The sequence below is a fragment of the Thermobia domestica genome, chromosome 13 (assembly GCF_964235325.1).
Source record: "Thermobia domestica chromosome 13, izTheDome1.hap1.1, whole genome shotgun sequence".
NCBI lineage: Eukaryota > Metazoa > Arthropoda > Insecta > Zygentoma > Lepismatidae > Thermobia > Thermobia domestica.
Genome location: NC_137466.1, coordinates 185838425 through 185858377, shown reverse-complemented (window position 1 = coordinate 185858377; position 19953 = coordinate 185838425). Strand labels below are relative to the sequence as shown.

General features: G+C 37.2%; 1 protein-coding gene across 7 annotated transcripts in view; it reads right to left on the bottom strand.

Moving 5' to 3' along the window:
• LOC145668849 (uncharacterized) overlaps positions 1-19953 on the bottom strand; it is a 276188-nt gene that overhangs the window by 125409 nt on the left and 130826 nt on the right. The window contains exon 2 of one of the 7 annotated variants that reach the window (XM_081737052.1): positions 2466-2545. The exons of the other annotated variants lie outside the window; for them this stretch is intronic. Coding sequence (XP_081593178.1) covers positions 2466-2494 — 29 coding nt within the window. The 5' untranslated portion in view covers positions 2495-2545. The remainder of the gene's footprint in view (positions 1-2465; positions 2546-19953) is intronic. 7 annotated transcript variants of the gene reach the window in all.

Sequence of the window (19953 nt, the reverse complement as noted above, 5' to 3'; positions counted from 1 at the left end):
CGACACATGGAAACATCGAATGTCGTATTTGGAAAATTCAGAGAAACAAAAACAAATAACTTTAAATACATAGAATTAAAACTGGTTTAGCAGCAAATTTCTACTTTTTTTTTTTCGTATTATCATCGGATGTAAAACCATGTAAAAACGCAGTCCAACTTTCTAGACAATGTCTTGTATCTCCTGTAAGTTGCCCGGAAGCAGGTTCTAATAATTTATCTAACTCAATAATGTGGTAATATTAAGATACAATAGTAAAAAGGGAATATAGTGAGCAGTTTCTTTCTCTTTGTCGTTCAATTGATTTTGCGGAAAATTTAAAATTATGCAAAAACTCTGACTACTTGCTAGCATGAAGAAACCAGCTCCTTGACAGGGTTTATATTGATAAGTGAAAATGAAATGAAATGAAATCTTTAAGTTTAACGTTCCACGGTTATGCCGGTGAGGCTAAAGGAGACGGTGATAATGAGAAATGAATGAAATGGTGGAATGAAGAAAGTGGGAGGAAACGGGAGAACTCCGAGAAAACCTACGAGCACGGTGTTTATCCACCACATATTGATAAGTGAAAACTATGACCTTTCACATATTAGTGTATGAAAGGTCTTCGTGATCCATTACGAAAAGAGGAGAATGAAATATGTATGGCCTCTATTGAAAACGAAAGGAGTAATAAGAGGACTTGTGCCTTACACAGTGGCGGGTCAAGCTTGGGGTCGGAGGGTGGGGCAGCTGTGACGATATTAACTGAAGCTATTATATATATATATATATATATATATATATATATATATATATATATATATATATATATATATATATATATATATATATATTGAAATTTTATAGTAAACTCATTATGCACTTATCATAGTTTGCGTTTTGGCTGCCAATAAGTTTTTTTACCTTCTAGACAAGCTACTGGTCTTACATTGTTATTGTAGAGCAGAGGTTCTCAACATTTTCCACTGGCGTTATCACCAAAGAATATTAATTAATAATACCAGAACAGTGGTTCGCATACCATAGGTTGAGAAACCCTGTTGTACAGCATAATCAAAATATTTACCTTCTATCCTACCCGGGAACTTTTTGTGAATTACCTGATTTCTTACACTATAAGAAGTTAAAGAATCTCTTATATCGGGGGGAATATTACATAACTGGAGTCTCTAAATGACTACTACAAATATGTAATGAAAGCGTAATTACACAATTCTTGTATATGGGTATTCTTAAACAACAGGGACAACGAACTGGACACCCCATTCCTATGAAGCTGGTTTGGTGGCCTCAACTACGTACGTACGTTCGGATAAGTGGGCTAGAATCTGCATTTGAGTATAACAGACACGAGCCTAGACAGATTATGCGGAATTAATGACTTTACTTTTCCACTAACATCGTCATCATCATGATCATTACGATCATCATCATCATCATCACAGGTACTCCCTCATTACTTGAAGTCACTTGACACAAACTGAGAAGCTTCCATATACCACGGTCCTCAGCTAACCTAATCGTCCTCACGTCCTAATTTTCTGTTTAAATGTCGTCCAATCAATTGGAACTTTTTTGATCCTTTCCCTTTCTTTCCTTCCACTGTACTTTGTATTTAGAGCCGTGCGATATCGAAAATTGATATCGACAAACTATCAAAACATAATTGATATATAAGAGAAACTCCATATCGACACTTGAAGAACATTGATGATCGATACTTCCAAATATCGCACAGCTTTATTTCTATTTCTCAGAATACATGTTTTTCTCCAATGTCCCAACCAGTTTTTCTTTCCCATTACAATTACACCGAATATTGTTTTTCACTCCCTGCTTTACTATTCTAATATTTCGTCATGTGCTTCACCTTGGACGAACCTAACTTCTCCATTATTCTTCATACCAACATTTCGAAAGCCTCCAGTCGTTTTCCGTCATTTTTGCATAGTGTACATGTTTCTGCCCCGTACAGCACAATACTCCATATGAAATAGTTCATAAGAATATTTCTTACCTATTCAAAGATTCACAAAACACTTTCTCCTTCTTCTACTACTTTTACTTTTTGTCTTATCTTGGTGTCAAGAGTCATCTCCCAAACATCGTCAGGGTTGTTTTGAAACACCCTGTATAGAAACAAAAATCGCGCTTGTCTTAAAAGGATACGACAGTGCGTATCCCCTCTTGCTGTAATTCTGCATATGCCGCTGGCAATAATACTAACTGGGTAGCAAAAAAAACTAGCGACTTGTTCTACTTCCTCCCCGTCGACTTCTATAGTGAGTTCCATGTGCACATAAAAATAAATATTATTGTATATACATACACACATAAAGCAAAAGTAGTAACTTGACTCAAAATCATATACACACTAATAAAATGTGAAATTCCAATAAACATTTTAATTTCGATCTATAATCAACATAAAAACTTGCAAATGCATTTTAAGACTCCACCTTTCAAAAATCACTGAGACGAATGGCATAAGTCCAAATCAACTTTCATTTCCATCCGCCCGTCCTACATTGCCACTTACCTGAAATAAAGAAAATGAAAAATCATTAGAGAAGAAAAAAAAAGTTCAACTGACAACTATTTTTATCTTTCTAAGTATCACATCTTACTACTAATACTACTACTACTACTTTTTATTAACAAAAAAAGAAATTTCAATTTTCTACTTTCCTTTCACCAGTAACATCGAATTATTATAAACGTATTTGTTATAAAAACACCTAAAGCCGTATTCAGTATAATACTATACAAAGAAAGCGTCTAAATAGGTTTAGTTTCTTGATCTTGTATCGTAATATAGTTATGGTAGACTATAACAATAATACTTGCAAAGGGATGTTTGTTCTCTCTAGGTTAAGACATAATTTGATTTATGCATATCTTAGCCTGATTTTACCTAAATAGTCTTATTTAATACGAAAGACCAGGATTGTCTCTTGATGGAAGTATAGTGTTATTCAAAACATTTTTGCCAACCATCCTGCTTTACAACGACAAGCTTATCTAGGAAATTCTAATACTTTGGCTCTAAATCAATATCTCCAATTGGTTGAAGATAACAAACAGATATTTGATTTAGTTCCAAAGGAGTACAGGTGATTTTAAAGAAGGGTGAAAATGAAATGATATCTTCAAGTTTTACGTCCCACTGTTACGCTGTGTAGGCTAAATGAAATGGTGATGATGAGAAATGAATGAAATGGTGGAATGAAAAGTGAGACGAAACGGGAGAACCCCGAGAAAACCCATACATACGGTGTTTGTCCACCACAAAGCTCACTTGGCACAAGCTGCGATCGAACCGAGGACCCCATGGACCAGAGGTGAACGCTCCACTACTGAGCCACCGCGGCCCCTTCAAAGAAAGGTGGGTAGCCATGTTATATAAACAAGATTATACACATCCTTCAAATAAGACACATGCGAGAATGAATCTCAGTTTTCTTTTGTTTCGTTTTTCAAGAATTTCAATTTCTCCTGGCAAGAAATTTCTTTCGAAAAAATAAAGACAACAAAGGAATTATCCCCTCCTACCCCATCAAGGTTCTAGGAACGATTTTTTTTTATGGCTGTCAATCTATTTTCAGCTTGAGTAGTATCGTTAGACCAGTAAACAACCGATTTATCTCCTTACTACAACGATAGTTTTTAATTGCACTATTTGTTGTACAGTGAGCGACAAAAGTTCTTTTAGTTTGATGAAATTAGTTTTGCAAATAACTTCAGAATGCAAGGATAATTCGAGTGTTTTTTTTAATAAATTAAAAAAGAATAACTTTCTGTACGTTCCAGCCATACCAACTTTGTATGCTCTAGTCATACCATCGTTATTCCCAGAATAAGTTCTAACAAACTCAAAGAACTTTTGTCGCTGACTGTACCAACAACTTGAACTCTTAATATAAATGTCTACAGGTATGCTGAGTCATTAATTTACTCTTTTTTTACTTTTATAGATTCTTGATCGAGGCAAGATATCCTTCACAGATCCCAGAGGTTTGGATAGAAAAAACAGCTTATTTTTCAATCCCTGTTAAATTAGATTGCACACTGTCCCTTCTCTCTTCAATTTACCCCGTCTTTTCTGAACGTTCATGTTGACCACAGTAACAAAAAGAGGCTACCCACCCCGCTTACGAGATGCCTTGACTTTGACCCTAGAGAAGGCCGTATATTTACTAGAGGACAAGACAGTCGAGCCAACGTTCAGTAATGTGAGCAATGCAACTAAGAATCGTACCGCAAATTCACTCAAGCACATGATAAACAAAGGCCTCGCCAATGTTCTGACTGAGACACACAGCGAATTCACTCCGGTGTCACTCTCAGCATCCTCTTCTCCCTCGGCTTGGCTGACCTTCCTCTGGTCAATACGCGGTCGCCTTTAGTCTCTTGTCATTTGGGCTTTACAGCAAGAATAACAATGTCTTACAGTTTTTCACTACGGAAAAACAAGAAGAACCAATTCATGGAATCGTATTTCAGGTAAGCGAGCGTATTAGTTCATAAATGATCGGAAGTTTAATTATGAATTTGAAGGTCCTGGGTTCGGTCCCAGCAGCTAGTCATTCTTACAGAGATTATTCTTTCAGGGTTTTACCTTTCAGTCCCACGACGTGATCTGGGATAATGTTTTTAGAAATGCTCTAGCCGATTTAGTTTCAAATTCTTCCCACTTCGAGTTGGTTAACATCTACACTGTCTAATGAGCCCATGGTATCTAAAACTTCCTCAAATAATATATCTTTTTTTAAGAAAAGGGAAAAGACCTCTGTATTTCTTAAGTTAAACAAACGATCGTGGAATATTTGGATGACGGTGACCCAAGAATAGGCGCGCACCTAGAAATGTTTGTTGGAAGAGGTCCAAGCTACGGGGTGAAGTTCAAATACTAAAAGCCACGACGTCTATGTATTGCAAAAAAATAATAATAATAAATAAATAAATAAAATAAATAAATAAAATAATAATAATAATAATAATAAGTATTTATAAAATATTTCCTCTATATTTTCGAAAAAAAAATGATGGAACTCATTAGATTGTTTTCATAAGAGAACAGATAACGTAAGATGAAAGTTAAGTTGCATCAATCATTTCCCTGTCACACAAGTATAGTCTTATTGAGAAAGTGTACAATTATGTTAAGAATTTTTTGGGGGGTGGGTCTGTACCCTGGTGGACCCTCCCCGTGAGTACGCCCCTGCTCAAGAATCAAACCTATAATACAACCATCTACTGTGTTAAGCTTGTGCACTTCATACTTTGGACACTGTAATGCAAAAACTGGCGCCTTTTTGCCTTTTAAAAGTGTGTCCCTCCCCCTGTCTTATTTAAATATATTTTTTTAAGAGAATGAAAACAAAAACACTGCATGCATCGATTGTGGAAGGCAGTACCAAGCAGTTACAACATCCGGGTCATAAGTTTCTTCATACTGTGTGACCTATCTGCGTACTATTTTTTTTTTTTCCTTTTAACCACTTTGCATTGCATACAGAACTCAAACCCACACAAACAATATCTGTCATCCGTACAAGTTACATCACCGTTGTTGAGTTACTTCATGTGTGCCTATACTCTCTCTTCCTTTTCTGCACTCCCGTCTCCCGATCTAACTTACATTTCACCAACTTATTTTTTTACTCAAGCATTTTACATAATCCTTTTCTCGTTACTCTGTATCATAAACTATAACAATAATACTCGTAGTAGCAGTAATCAAGAAACACACTTTATAATGAGATGACATGTGATTGTGTTTTTGATATATCTGGTCACCCACTTGAGCATTTACAGCTGAGAAATATCATTATCATTTTAAGACGTAATTACGTTACCTGCACATAACACTTTCAAACCCAAGCAGACACGTAGCCAGAATTTCATTTTGGTGGCGGACAAGGACTTGAAAATTTTTCGAGGTTTCTGCTTCAGGCACTTCCTTTGTAGTCTACAAGTCTGCATGCTGTGACCGCGCGCACATCTAAATTCATTAAATTTCCACAGATTGAGTGCCATGAGACCCAAAATTGGGTCTCAAGTACAGTCATTCGTGAGGCCCACTTTTGTATCTCACCCCACCAGCTGTTTCAAGCCGTGATATATGTAGATTTCACTTGCCACTTGTTAACATGGTAAAAAAAAAAAAAAAAATATTTGGCTCCAGATTGTTACACGATACTCGTACCTTGGAAAGCTACCGGCTTTTTATAACAATGGCGTCAAAATGGACGTACCATGTTCAATCATTTTCGCAATTTTTTATTACTTGTTCCCACAGATAGTTACATACAATCTGGTCTTGACAGTCAACACGTTAACTATTTATTGGTAAAAAGAAAATTGAACCTCTCATTTTTCTTTAAAGTATAGGCATACATTTACTACAAAATTCTATGAAAACAGATAAAGCGTTTCAGAGAGAGGAAAGCTTATGTCATTTGACAACTAGGCCTTTTTCTTATTTAAACTATCTAAGTGACAAGCGTACGAAATTCAATTTTGAATATAGATATAAATAATAAGGTGTTTGTCACTTGCTTAGTACAGTACACCGCTTATTACTGGCACACAAGTTTCTGAATACGGCTTAAAAAAAAAAAAAAAAAACTTAAGTTTGAACCTTCGATATTGAGTGTGAGTTCGTAACCTTGGATTTCATTAGTTACTGTGTTACTTACTTCCAAAGACTTGATTTGATAATACAAAAGAAGAACAAGAGTATGTTATATGATTAAAAAGTGATTCGAATAATAGATGGTTGCACATGTTAATTTCTTTCACTTGTTTTAATTCTGTATCTTGCCTTTGCAGCCAATCAGAACACACAGAAGAATTATTCATGGTATAAGTTTTTTTTTTTTTTTCGGCAGACATTCACTCCAAAATTCCCTGAACCATGTAAGCACTAGTTACAGTAACTGAAAGTTGATTCGGCTACAAATTCGAAGACCTGTACATATTTCATTTAACTAAACGTCAAGGATTATTGAACGCCATTACATTTTTTAAATCACTGATTTACACGGGATCTTACGGTATTATTATTGTATTCTTGAAATGTACATAAAATGCCTTAAGAATACACGAGTAAAAATGGATTGATTAACTCCAGAAAGATGGATGGATATTCACTGATATTTATGAATCAGTGAAGGAAGTCAACAATCCTTAATCGATGCGACGCAACATAAAGAACTGTTCTGCAAAGGAGATAATACTTTAGATACTATTCCTTGTTACATATTATATATTAACGAGAATAATAGTTGCACGCAGACTCACGTGAATGCTCGATCGCTGAACTCAGTGCACGCTCCTTCTTTCTTTCTTCTTTTTTTAAAGTTTCTTTGAGGCATAACCACTTGGCGTTTGACCTTTGTGCCACCCATTACTTTACTGGTAGTTCAGAGTCTCCTCCACTAGTTTAAGAGTAACTTAAAATAATACACCCACCCACACACAAAAAATAAAAGCTCTGTGCAGCGGACCACATGGTATGGATTCGATATATTTTGTTACAAAGAATCCAAATTTCGAAACCCCAGGACAATCGACCCCAGGATATGGATTCGATGTATTTTGTTACATAGAATCCAAATTTCGAAACCCCAGGACAATCGACCCCAGGATATGGATTCGATGTATTTTGTTACACAGAATCCAAATTTCGAAACCCCAGGACAATCGACCCCACGATATGGATTCGATGTATTTTGTTACACAGAATCCAAATTTCAAAACCCCAGGACAATCGACCCCAGGATATGGATTTGATGTATTTTGTTACATAGAATCCAAATTTCGAAACCCCAGGACAATCGACCCCACGGTATGGATTCGATGTATTTTGTTACACAGAATCCAAATTTCGAAACCCCAGGACAATCGACCCCAGAATATGGATTCGATGTATTTTGTTACACAGAATCCAAATTTCGAAACCCCAAGACAATCGACCTTAGGATATGGATTCGATGTATTTTGTTACACAGAATCCAAATTTAGAAACCCCAGGATATGGATTCTAAAGCCGTCTAAAGCCGATCATAGACATTTCAGGTGGTGAATTTTGACGTTTTATAGAACAAAATTTTCCAATCTGTACTTACATTTGCAGAGTTTAAAAAAATCGTGACCCAAACGCTAAATTTCGTCGTGACCGATAGACATCCTGTTTACCCAACATACGGCCACATTCGAAATTTCATTCATCTTTTAATGACATCCCGGAATATCTCGCATTAAATGTAAAAGCTGTGTAACTTAATGGGACAATTTTGCGGCCCAGGAAATACTGACTCAGGAGCGTGTTCCGACTCTCTGAATGAAAATCGCTGGATCGTCCCTGGGAAAGGATAAGTTCTTTCAGGGAGCATATCGTCGCATGAGAACCAGATGAATGTAACTCCAAAAATAAGGTTTTTCTTTTCTTCATATTTGGACATAATTTTGAAAGCCCCACTTGGTGTAAATGGAACGTAACACAATGTGTTCTTCTTGTCGATCATCTGTTGTAATGTAGCTCAATTACCATCTTATTAAAAACACACCTTTTTAAGAAAATATTTTTGTCCTCTCGCCTGTAAACCTACGAAAATGGAGTTACGTTCCTCTGGTTCTCATGCGACGATATAAGACTATGTATTTGGAGATATTTCTGGTTCTGACTAACCTCAGCCAAATTCAGAATTAACTATCTCCATGTTTCAGCCAACACTGATTAAACTGTCCCTGAGAAATATGTTTTAAGTTGGAGGACACAAATTTTGTTGTTTTTACATGATTAATCGCTACAATGACTTCCTGCAAAATTCATCGAAAAAAAAATCACAGCGGCCATTGGTATTCTAATAAATAAAGTTTCGTCAATTCTGTTCAGACATAGTTCATATTTGGAGAGTTGAGAGCCACAGAAGATAAAATCAAATTCAACGAAAATGAGAAAATCAAAAGCTAAAATTATATAGCGATTATAAATTAACAAATTTATATAAATAAAATCCAGAGTAATTTGTGTTACATAATCAAGCCTAAATGGCTGAACAAAACTTATTTTTTAAGAAATAGGCCTCAGCCCAGAGGTTTGCATTTTCACTCTGACGAAACAATCCATCGTGAACTAACATATCGCGAAAGTGCACATACCACTTCTGAAATCACCACGAAGCGTCCAACATGTTTCCTGTGTAGTGCTGCAACCCACTCGGATCAGTTGTTCTGTGGGTTAGCTAATGACTAAGGATAATTATTAATAAATCTCGAGCCGGTAAATAAGAGAACTCGTGTAAAGTATGTGTGTTCAAGTTTAAAAATAAATTACGGTTTTCTGCTGAAGAAAATTTACTGTAAGATTTTCTGGTGAGGAGGAAACGTGTCGTGTTACTCAACTATTTAATATTTATTCATGTTTTTTCATTAGTATAACGTTCTAGACAATACGTTATGCGTGAATTATATAGGTCTATGATAGTTGTCAGAATTATGAGCAATCTATTATTTTCTGCACTGCAAAAATTTACAGACCCCAGGACTTACCCCCTGCGTACGTCCCTGCTTAGAAAACACAAATTCGTCAACTATATCAAATATGAAAGAAAAAAAAAACAATATCTATCCTAGTTTTCTCTACAGCCAATCTGAACCTCTGCAAATTCTTTTCCTTCAGGGGCAAGAACCGTCCTCAAAGGATTCATTGATAATATAACGGGAATTTTCTTAACACTCGCCACTAACATTTGGTGCCGCTTCACCACAACGGTTCTTTACTGCGAAAAGACGTTCCCAATACCGGAAGACCCTCTTTTCAAGCGTCTCAAACCTTCAATATAAACATAGGTTTCCTCTGGTTGTATTAGTTATAATGGCTTTGTCCTACTTTTCTGAGAAATTACCTACCAAAAAAAAAGTATATAGGAGATACTCTTGTTTAGATTCTTCCGTCCTTTAAGAGTATCTTCTTGTCACTAGACGTAATAATTGTTTCGTTTGGCAAATTCAGATTATGCGTTATATTATACAATAGTGAATCACGCTCTGAATGACAATCAACTTCGAATCTTCGAATTCCTTTTATAATATTCCTTTCATTTAAGTTTATTGAAAATTATTATTATTATTATTATTATTATTATTATTATTATTATTATTATTATTATTATTATTATTATTATTATTATTATTACTAACAAAAGTGCCCGTTCCTCGCACAAAAGGAATAAGATTTAATTCATGTAAAACCGGAAATTTGAATACTTTAAAAAAAATGCCGCCCCCTTCTTCTTTTGAAGTGGAACTTTCGAAACACTCGTAACACGTGTTCACTCATTTTTAATAAAGAATTTATGTATTGAATTTCATAACTTCAACTTAGGCGAATCCAACTTAAGAATCAGAAACTTGAACATTGTAGAAATTACATCCTTCCCCCCTTTTTAAAAGTGAAACTTTCGAAAACATTATCAGACAAACATGAAAATTTTATATGTTGAATTTAGTCTCCCCAACACTTTAAAAATTTGAGAGAGTCTATTCTTATAAAGAAAAATCTACCCTCCCTCATCTCCTCCCAACTTATGATATGTATTGCAAAAAAAAAAAAAAAAAAAAAATCATTTCTTATCCCTTGCGGGATCAGAACCTCTGTAATGATTTATATTTCAAAGTTCTACCATGGGAATCGAACCCAGGACCCCGTGCATAATAGGAGAGCGCTAGCCACTAGACCAAAGAGGATGGCTTTTCCCATGAAAAAATATATCACGTTATTTTAATATAACATGTCGGGTGGCATAATATAGGTCTTAGCTGTTGTTAGGTTGAATTTATCACTAATTATTCTTAACGCACGCATACCAAAGGAGAGTTACTTATTACAAACTAGCTGAATATACCCATTCTTCGCATGGGGGCTGTATTTGGAAGTCAACGCCTGTGGGACAACCACCATTCATTTCAGCGACCGCAAAAACTATGGATCTGACACTAATATAGGTCATTTTGGGCTATTTTTACATGTCTCGGTATCCCCCCCCCCCCCACTGACCCCAGGCTCGCATACAATGGTAGCTGACATCGCTAATGGAAGTGTCACCTTTGATCTCAGCGACTGCCAAAACTATGGATTTGACACTAATATTGGTCATTTTGGGCTATTTTTTACATGTCTCGGTAATCCCCCCCCCCGCCGCTGACCCCCGGCTCGCATACAATGGTAGCTGAATTTGCATGTCATCACTAATGGAAGTGTCACCTTTGATCTCAGCGGCTGCGAAAACTATGAATTTGACATTAATATCGGTCATTTTGGACTACTTTTACATGTCTCGGTATCGCCCCCCCTCCGGTCCGCAGTGGAATAGGGTGAATTTGGAAGTTAATGCGATCAGAGTTTCACCATTGACCTCAGCGACCGCGAAAACTATGAATTCGACACTAATATCGGTTATTTTCTACTACTTTTACATGTTTAGGTAAACGCCCCCCTAAGACCCCTGGTTCGAATTTTGAAAAAAAAAACGCTTTGGTCTGGGGCCTGGACCAAGGAACCCGTGACCAAAATTTGGTAATTCTCGGTCAACTTGTCTGGTCCCCAGACCGCACACGACACACACACACAAACTCTATTTTATTTATATTAGATATTGTTTATCTGTATCTCTCAATTTAGTTCAGTCACTGAGGTTCAAATGGGTATAAGGAAATTTGAAGTTGTCAATTAGACTGAAATTTAGGATTAGGAATTCCATGTAAACGAGAAAAGCAGAGTAACTGTGACCTCATTACCTAGATATTTGTTTCTATAGTCAAACTATATTCCTCCAATACAAAGCAGTCTGCTTCTTACAGCATAGCATCAACAATTAAAATAATAATGAATATATGCACTTGCTAGTTGCAGTCTAGTATTTTCTTTATTTCTTTAATCGGCTTACTACTTATACTACAGAAACGTTTACTATGGATGTTTTTGGTTGCGACACTAGTAAGCGCTGGCAACATTGAGAACAGATGGTGTAGCAAGGTGATCAGAAGGTAGACCTTGGCACCTGTGAACTCACCGGCGCCCCAAAACCCGTAACTTTAATTCAGTGACTCTGGTCAGCACATCACGCTTGTCCTTTTGTCCCTAGTATACCTTCGCTGCTTGCGTACTGTGTGCATTACACTTTCCTTTTACTCGCAGCTCCTAAGTTGATCAATTGCTCAGGTTTTAATCATTGGAAATATGATTTTATTGACCACTGAATGAAAAACTAAACTCTGTTTTAGTAGAAACTCTGCGTAAAGAACATAGAACACATATCTTGCAACCACAATGCAGTCGTTTTGGCAGGCTTTATTGGCTCGTGCGTTCCAAACAAGGATGTTATAAAATAGCTATTTTATAACATCCTTGGTTTCAAAGCTAAGGAAGTATTCATTTATATCCTATCGCCTGTGAAAAACTTGGTAAGGTATTATTATGTGTCACCACTCCTAGCTGACTTGTTGCAAATTAGAAGCTTCTATGCAGTATGTTTCTCCGCTGGTCTGGTCTCCCCATTTTGACGTAAGAGTTGACCCTTTAATATCGTTCATCTTTCCTTTCTTCTTATACCTTCTATTACAACTCTATCAACACAACTTCTTCAATAATGAATGAACTAGTTCCTCTTCGTCCTTTCAACTATCTCCAGTATTTGTTATTCTTTCCACAACTCTACTTTGTTAGTGGTTTTTAGTTCAGCACAGCTAATTTCTTTGTTCTTCTTCTAAATCCACATTTCCACTACTTTCCGTCATCTTTTTTCAATCTATCCTTATTTTTATGGTTGCGAAACATGGTCACTTACTCTGAAAGAAGAACATAGACTAAAAGTATTTGAGAACAAGATGCTTCGGACCCAAGAGGAACGGGAATGGGGAATGGCGGAAACTTTATAACGAGGAACTACATAAGTTATATGGTTTACCCAACATTGTTTGGGTCGTCAAGTCTAGGAGGCTTAGGTGGGCAGGTCATGTAACTAGAATGGAAGAAAGTAGAAACGCTTTCAAAGTCTTGACTGGTAGGCCAATCGGAAAACGACCATTAGGAAGACCTAGACGCAGATAAGAGGACAATATTAAGATGGGTCTCGCAAAAATAGGAATACAAAGTAGAAACTGGATCCAGTTAGCTAAAGATAGAAGTCAGTGGAGAGCTTTTGTGAACGCGGCATTGAACCTCCGGGTTCCATAGGCCATAGAGTTAGTTAGTTAGTTAACCTTATTTTTATATCTACACTTTTGTTCCGCAGAGTACAATACTCTACACAAAACTTCTGGTGTTTGTTTTTCTGTAATACTTTATTAACAACTCATAAAATAAGCTTTCTTTTATTTTTCGCCTACTTGTTAAATAAAAAGCTTCCTTCGTCATCCTACACTTCATTTTATTTTCCAATGACATCTAAATCTTCACTGATGATGCTACAGTTGGCACCTAAACCAGTCACCTGATTTAGTTATTCTCCAACTTTCAGTTCTCTTCGTCTTGATCTTTTTTTCGTCCTTTTAATGGGTTATCTTGGATTGAAATGGAATGTCTACTTTTACGTCTTACAGTTAACGCTTCAACAGGGCAAAAGAGATAATGATTACTGAAAGTGAATGCTACATGAAACAACTGGTGTCATGGTGTGAGGAAACAGAAGAACTTCAAGAAAACCCATGAATCACACACTCGTTTGGTTCTCAGATCGCACCGGAGATCCCTCGCGTTAAAGATGAACACTATTACTGAATTATATAACCTTTTAAATTCCTGGGGTAGAGGGAAGGATACAGGAACTATGTATGTAATTATGATATTATGACACACAAGTCAACTAATATTCCTCGATAGAAGGCAGGCCCAAAACCAGTCACAGAGATTTGGGGGAGGGCATGAATATATTAAGGGGAGACCAAGTCATTAAAAATGCTCTTACACATATCTAAATCGTGTTTCTTGTAGTAATAATGGCATTTTGTATTGAGCTCTGGAGGGACGACGAAAAGTTTAGGGGGCAGACTCCCCTAGACCCCCTGTGGTTACGGGCCTGATAGAAGGCACCCCGACTCCTTACAATTTCAACGAAACAATCATTTTGTTTTCAATGCATATGGGTGAGCGGAAGCAACTTTTTTTTTTTTTTTTTTTTTTTTTAACGAATACATTCATATAGCATTTGAAATGTCCTCTTTTCCACAACATATTTTAAATCTGAAACACTAATGGTCTGAACTGGGACATTTTCTCTTGTGTGTTATCTGATCTCAATCACACTAATATAAAAATTTCGCAATAGGTAAGTTAAGTAGGCAGGCTAGCTCCGAAGCAACTTTTGCTTCCTGTTCTGTGTTTTATTTGCCTGTCATCCTCGGTCAGCAGCAGAAGCAGCTGGAGACCTGGTGACTAGTTGAAATCGGGGGGTGAGGGGGGAGTAGTAGTGGTGTGATGTATGTGTGATCTTTATTTAGTACATGTATGACCTTGAAATTGCTGGGCGTTACCTTAGCAACCAGATAGACTAGGGCGGAGCTCTCGAGTCATGTGATTAGATAATGCGTATGCGAGCAAAATTAACAACGAATGCAGGGAAAGGAAACCATATAGCATCTAGGGAGAGAGAGAGAGAAATGGTTAGGTCAGCTCATGATTATCATGCATACGAGTATCTCAGTTTTCAGCAAATGATATGCCTATGCTTATATTTTAAAACCATTATCCCGGAACCAATCCAAAGAGGTATTCAAACCTATTCTGTCGAAAAGCTGTAAATTTCGTAGCCAATTTTGGACTCTCCAACATGAGAATACTTTAAGAGGCCTCATCCCGGCGAAATTAAAATACTGTTAATTTTACAGTAATCATGTGATATCTTCAAATAGATAAAAGATAATTGAAATGTGGAACAAGAGCGCCCTAAACAATATTACTTTACGTCAGGTACCGTTATTACAAGTCACCTAGTGGCTTTCCGTTTTCAGCCGTTTAGAAACGTGAAAATAAATGTCGATTTTCAAAATGGTTCGAAATCGAAAGCAGATAAGTGAATCGTGATAACGGTATCTCATATAAAATGATATTGTCTAGGGCGCTCTTGTTCCACATTTCGATAATCTTTTTATCTATTTAAAGATAACACATAATTACTGTAAAAATTAGCGATATTTTAATTTCACCAGGATGAGGCCTCTTAAAAAGCCTTACAGTCGTACAGATCGGGTCGCAGACTGACCCTCCTGGTATATACATATTAACTGCAATGCCTCGTGAAGCCTGGCCTCTAGACCAATCATAGAACTGCTTTGCTCTACGTGTGGCATCGGAAGAATTCGGTACAAATCGTGGAGCTGAAATGTTAAAAGTGCACCAACAATGTTGCCAAACTTAGACGATATGGCGAACGATCGACAAAACAAAACAATACAAACAATTATTAAACTGTAACAATAAATAACAGCAAAAATATTAAAGAACGAAGACAATAACAATAATAATAAACTGAAACGACGGCAATCCGACAACACTGTATCCTCAAGAAATGTTCTCCTTATAGTGCGAGAGACGAGACTGCCAAAATTTCATGGAGGAGGGTTGACGACTGAGACACGCACTTGCTTTCTACTGGGTGCTGAAATTGGTAGATCTAGGTCAAGCTTCACGACTTCTCATGATCACTGTAATCTTGATTGCTGTCAAAAGTTTTATATCCATAATTTGTTGATTCCAAACATCAAAATACCTATATGAACGCTGTGGCGTACGTAAGGCGAAGTTCCGGATTTTAACCCACTTTGAGCAAGATATTCTGCAAAATTAAGCATGTACTATATTAAGATGACACCTGAAATTATATGAATTTGCAAGCTTGAACTTCCCTCCTTTTAACAAACTTCTACGTACGCCATTGCATAAATACACATGTACGTCCAGGATGGCACACTTAAAGCAATCTTTCTTCCAGAAAAAAAAAAAGTCCTGGAGGGTCAAAATGTGAGGGGTTGCACTTGCGACATTTGCTAAAGAATATCCTCTGTTCAAGAACGATGTGTACTCGCAAATTATCGTAGTCCATGCGGGGGGAGGGTGGAGACAAAGGGGTTTGCTGAGAGAAACACTTACAGACAGGACCTGTTAGCAACTGAAATTTTTTATAGTTTTTTTTCTAAGTTCCACTACGTGAATGCCGAGATGTTTCCTTTACAGTCAGCATTGGACGAGTTCCTTTCTTATTGCTGGTAATTACTAATTATTCAAATGGAAAATCGACTACACAGACAAGTTATTGAATAAATACATAATAAATATTACAGGGATTTAAGAATTATTATTAGGAAGTGGTGCACTGATAGATAGGGGCTTCGGTTTCAGTGGCGGATCTAGAAGAAAAAAACAGCGGGGCGGGGGGCAGACAAGCCCCAGAGTATGATAGGTATATTATGAGATTACTATAAACTTCCAAAAATATACAAATATTACCTTAAAATATTTTTGCCATTCCATAAGCTATGGGGCCTAGGCCCCCCGGCCCCAGACTAGATCCGCCACTGTTCAGTTTTCAACTCTGATAAATAGGGTCTCTGCTCCGCTAGCACTACTGAGTTAATGGTGTGAACAACTTTGTGTTTCCCGTTTCTTTTCACTTTTTGGGGCCGCGGTGGCTCAGTGGTTAAGCGTTCACCTCTGGTACATGAGTCCCTGGTTCGATCCCACCTCGCGCCAAGTGGACTTCGTGGTGAGCAAACACCGTGTACGTGGACTTTCTCGGGATTCTCTCGTTTCCTCGCACTTTATTCATTCCATCAATACATTCATTCGTCATAATCACTGTTTCTTTTAACCTAGCCGGTATGAGAGGGACATAAAACAAAGATTTAATTTCTTTTCATTTTTTTTATTCCACCAATTGCACCAAGTGTTATATCACTATGTCTCTTTTTAGTCTTTAGACGGCATAAAAACTGATGTGTTAAACTTATTTAAAAAAATCATACATCAGCTAAATTATTCTCTCCTGTATATAAATTTACTTTTTTTTTTTTTTTTTTTTTTTTTTTTACGGTGTATAGTCGATCTCTATATACAAGTTCATTTGAGCAGTCTTTCCCAAACACTTTTCAAGTAGGGTTCTTTATTATTTAGAATGTTCTACGCACCACCCCACTTGTTTCCTTCAGTGGCTCAGTGGTTGAGCGTTCACCTCTGGTATATGGGTCCCTGGTTCGATCCCAGCTCGCGCGAAGTGAACTTCGTGGAAAGCATACACCATATCCCTTAACAACTTCATTCACTTATCCTATGGGTCCAGGTAAGTGGCAACGTTGCATTTTCATTTAACATTAGACGCATAAAGAGTGTACAGCCGAAACGGCTCGTCCGATTTTAAAATTTCTTTTACTAGACGGTTTGCCCTCTTAGATTTTGTTGCAGCTCTGATAAGGGTTACTCTATATCAGGGAATTTTTCAGACACCCTATAGATAGATAGATAGATAGATAGATAGATAGAGAGAGAGAGAGAGAGAGAGAGAGAGAGAGAGAGAAGAGAATGGATTAATTTACATTGCATATCATGCAATATGTTTGAGGTTCTCAACTGTAACGTCTGTCTTTCTTGGATTAATGCTCAATCTAACAGAACAGATTACGAGGGCCACAGTTTGGAAAACACCGTATTACGGCATGTTCGGATAGAGGAAATCTTCGTATCTAGTACGCTTTGCTTCTTCATGAACTTACACAAAAGTACACTGTACTGTATTTCGTGAATTTTCGTTGAGAAGAATGCAATCTCTTCTATGAAATCAAGACAACTTGGCGTTCTCGCTGGTTTCTATCTCATCTGAGCAACTTGAAAAATAATAACAAAAGCGAAATGTTTCCCATCTCCCTTTCCTTCTTCTTCCCTTGACTTAAAAACGAAACGAAAGCACACGAACATGAAAGATGAAGACAGGAAAGAAAAAAAAGACGAAAGAAGGATGCCACCAGGTCATATTTAGCTTCTTTCTCCTCCAGCCAGCCAGGCGAAAGACCATCGCTGCTTCCCTTCCCTTCTTTCCAACACACGAGGGAGAGAAGAGAACAGAACAAATGGGAATGCCACGTTGCCAACTCTCTTCCACAAACGGTGTTGCCAACTACCATGACGACGAAAAAAAGAAGAAAAAGATTCATTGTGTCATGCATGGAAGAAAAAGCAACCACACGAAACTTGCTTGCTTTTCCAATGCAACTACGAACGTACACGTTCGTTTCTTTACTCTACTCGTATATCACAACAAATGTTAACGTCCCTCAAAAAGACTAACGCGTAAAACTATCCAGTAGTTTTATAGTACAATAAATACTATTGCGTACTGCAGCACTACCCAAAAGCTGTGAAGGTTATTTTTGTTCCTCGGTAGCAAGCATTATCCAGTTATCGAGAGAATTGTTATATTCTATCCACAAGTTTTTTTTTTTTTTTTTTTAAACATCTAATTTCAGCACTGTGCCTTTTTACTCACTTGCAGGGTAGTTACATTTTTACTAGCTGAATCGGTATATAAACGATGCTATAGGATAAATCATGAGAACACCGTGGCTCAGTACATACGCATAAGGTGCTAGTAGTCCCTGATTCGATCTCAAGTCATATGTGTTTATAGTGGATAACATCGTGTCAATGGATTTTTCCCGTATCCTCCTACATTCCCATTCTAATTTTTAAATTCATACTTATAACGCCTTTTCTTTTTGCGTTTAACATTTTATCTTTATGCGCATCGAAGCTATGGAAGACTGATGATAACGCATGATATGACAGAATAAAGAAACTGGAAGAATCCTGTGAAAACCCACGCACACGGTATTTGTCCACCACAAAGTCCAGCTAGCACCAACCAGGGATCGCACGCACTAAAAGTGAAAGTTCTATCACTGAGCAACCGCGGACCCCAGTAGCATCATTTTCCTTTAGACTATAGGGTATGTCCATCAGACGTGAAACTAGAAATATAATTTAATTTTATACAAATAAGGGTTACGACCAACCCGACGCCTTATGACGAGAGGGCATTACAAAGACTCGTTGCAGTTTCGCCACATTACTGAAGTTCGCCACATCCCCATTACCTGTCAGTTCAAATTTCTAATGATATCTTTTGCACGCAAATATTATTCCTAGAACTCAATTATGTTATTCACTTTGTAAACATTTTGAAATACTTTAAGAAAAGAAAGATTTCACATTACATGGTATTCTTTTACAAAACATATTCAGTAACCCAGATAGCAATTCATTACTTTGAAACTTTCAAATAAAATTATTATTGTGTGAAAGAGTATTTCTTATCCGCTCTTTCCCAGCGGCGCAAATCTGTAGGGCAGAGTTCAGGCTTATTCTGGGGGGACAACAACTTCATCTCACTTTCCTTTGTGGCAATTGGACACAAATCACATTTCTATCCCCCCCAAAAAAAATCAAATCGGATTATTGGGGGGACAGTCCCCCCAGTTCGAAGATTCGGCGAGATGTTCCCCTCATCACCCGGAATTTGCATCTGTGCTCTTTCCACGTTTAAAACGACGAAATTATTTCACATAAAAACGTCTGGAACTGTGTTGCACCACAGTTATTAGTGGGTAACAGTGGCGTATTTAGGGGGGCTTCCGGGCTTAACCCCTTCCGAAATCTTACTTACTATAGTAAAGTATACGGAATATCTTGCAGAATTTTCAGGCAAAGCCCCCCCCTTCCGAAACAAAATCGTAAATATGCCACTGGTGGGTAACAAATGAGATTTAGGGTTAGCGTTGCCAGACGTCCGGCTTTTGGAGATAAGAATTGATGTCCGGCTTTGCACCAAAGCCGGATGTGCTTTTGTCCTCCTTTTCAAGTTTGGAGACTAATTAATAAAACAGGTCAACAAAGTT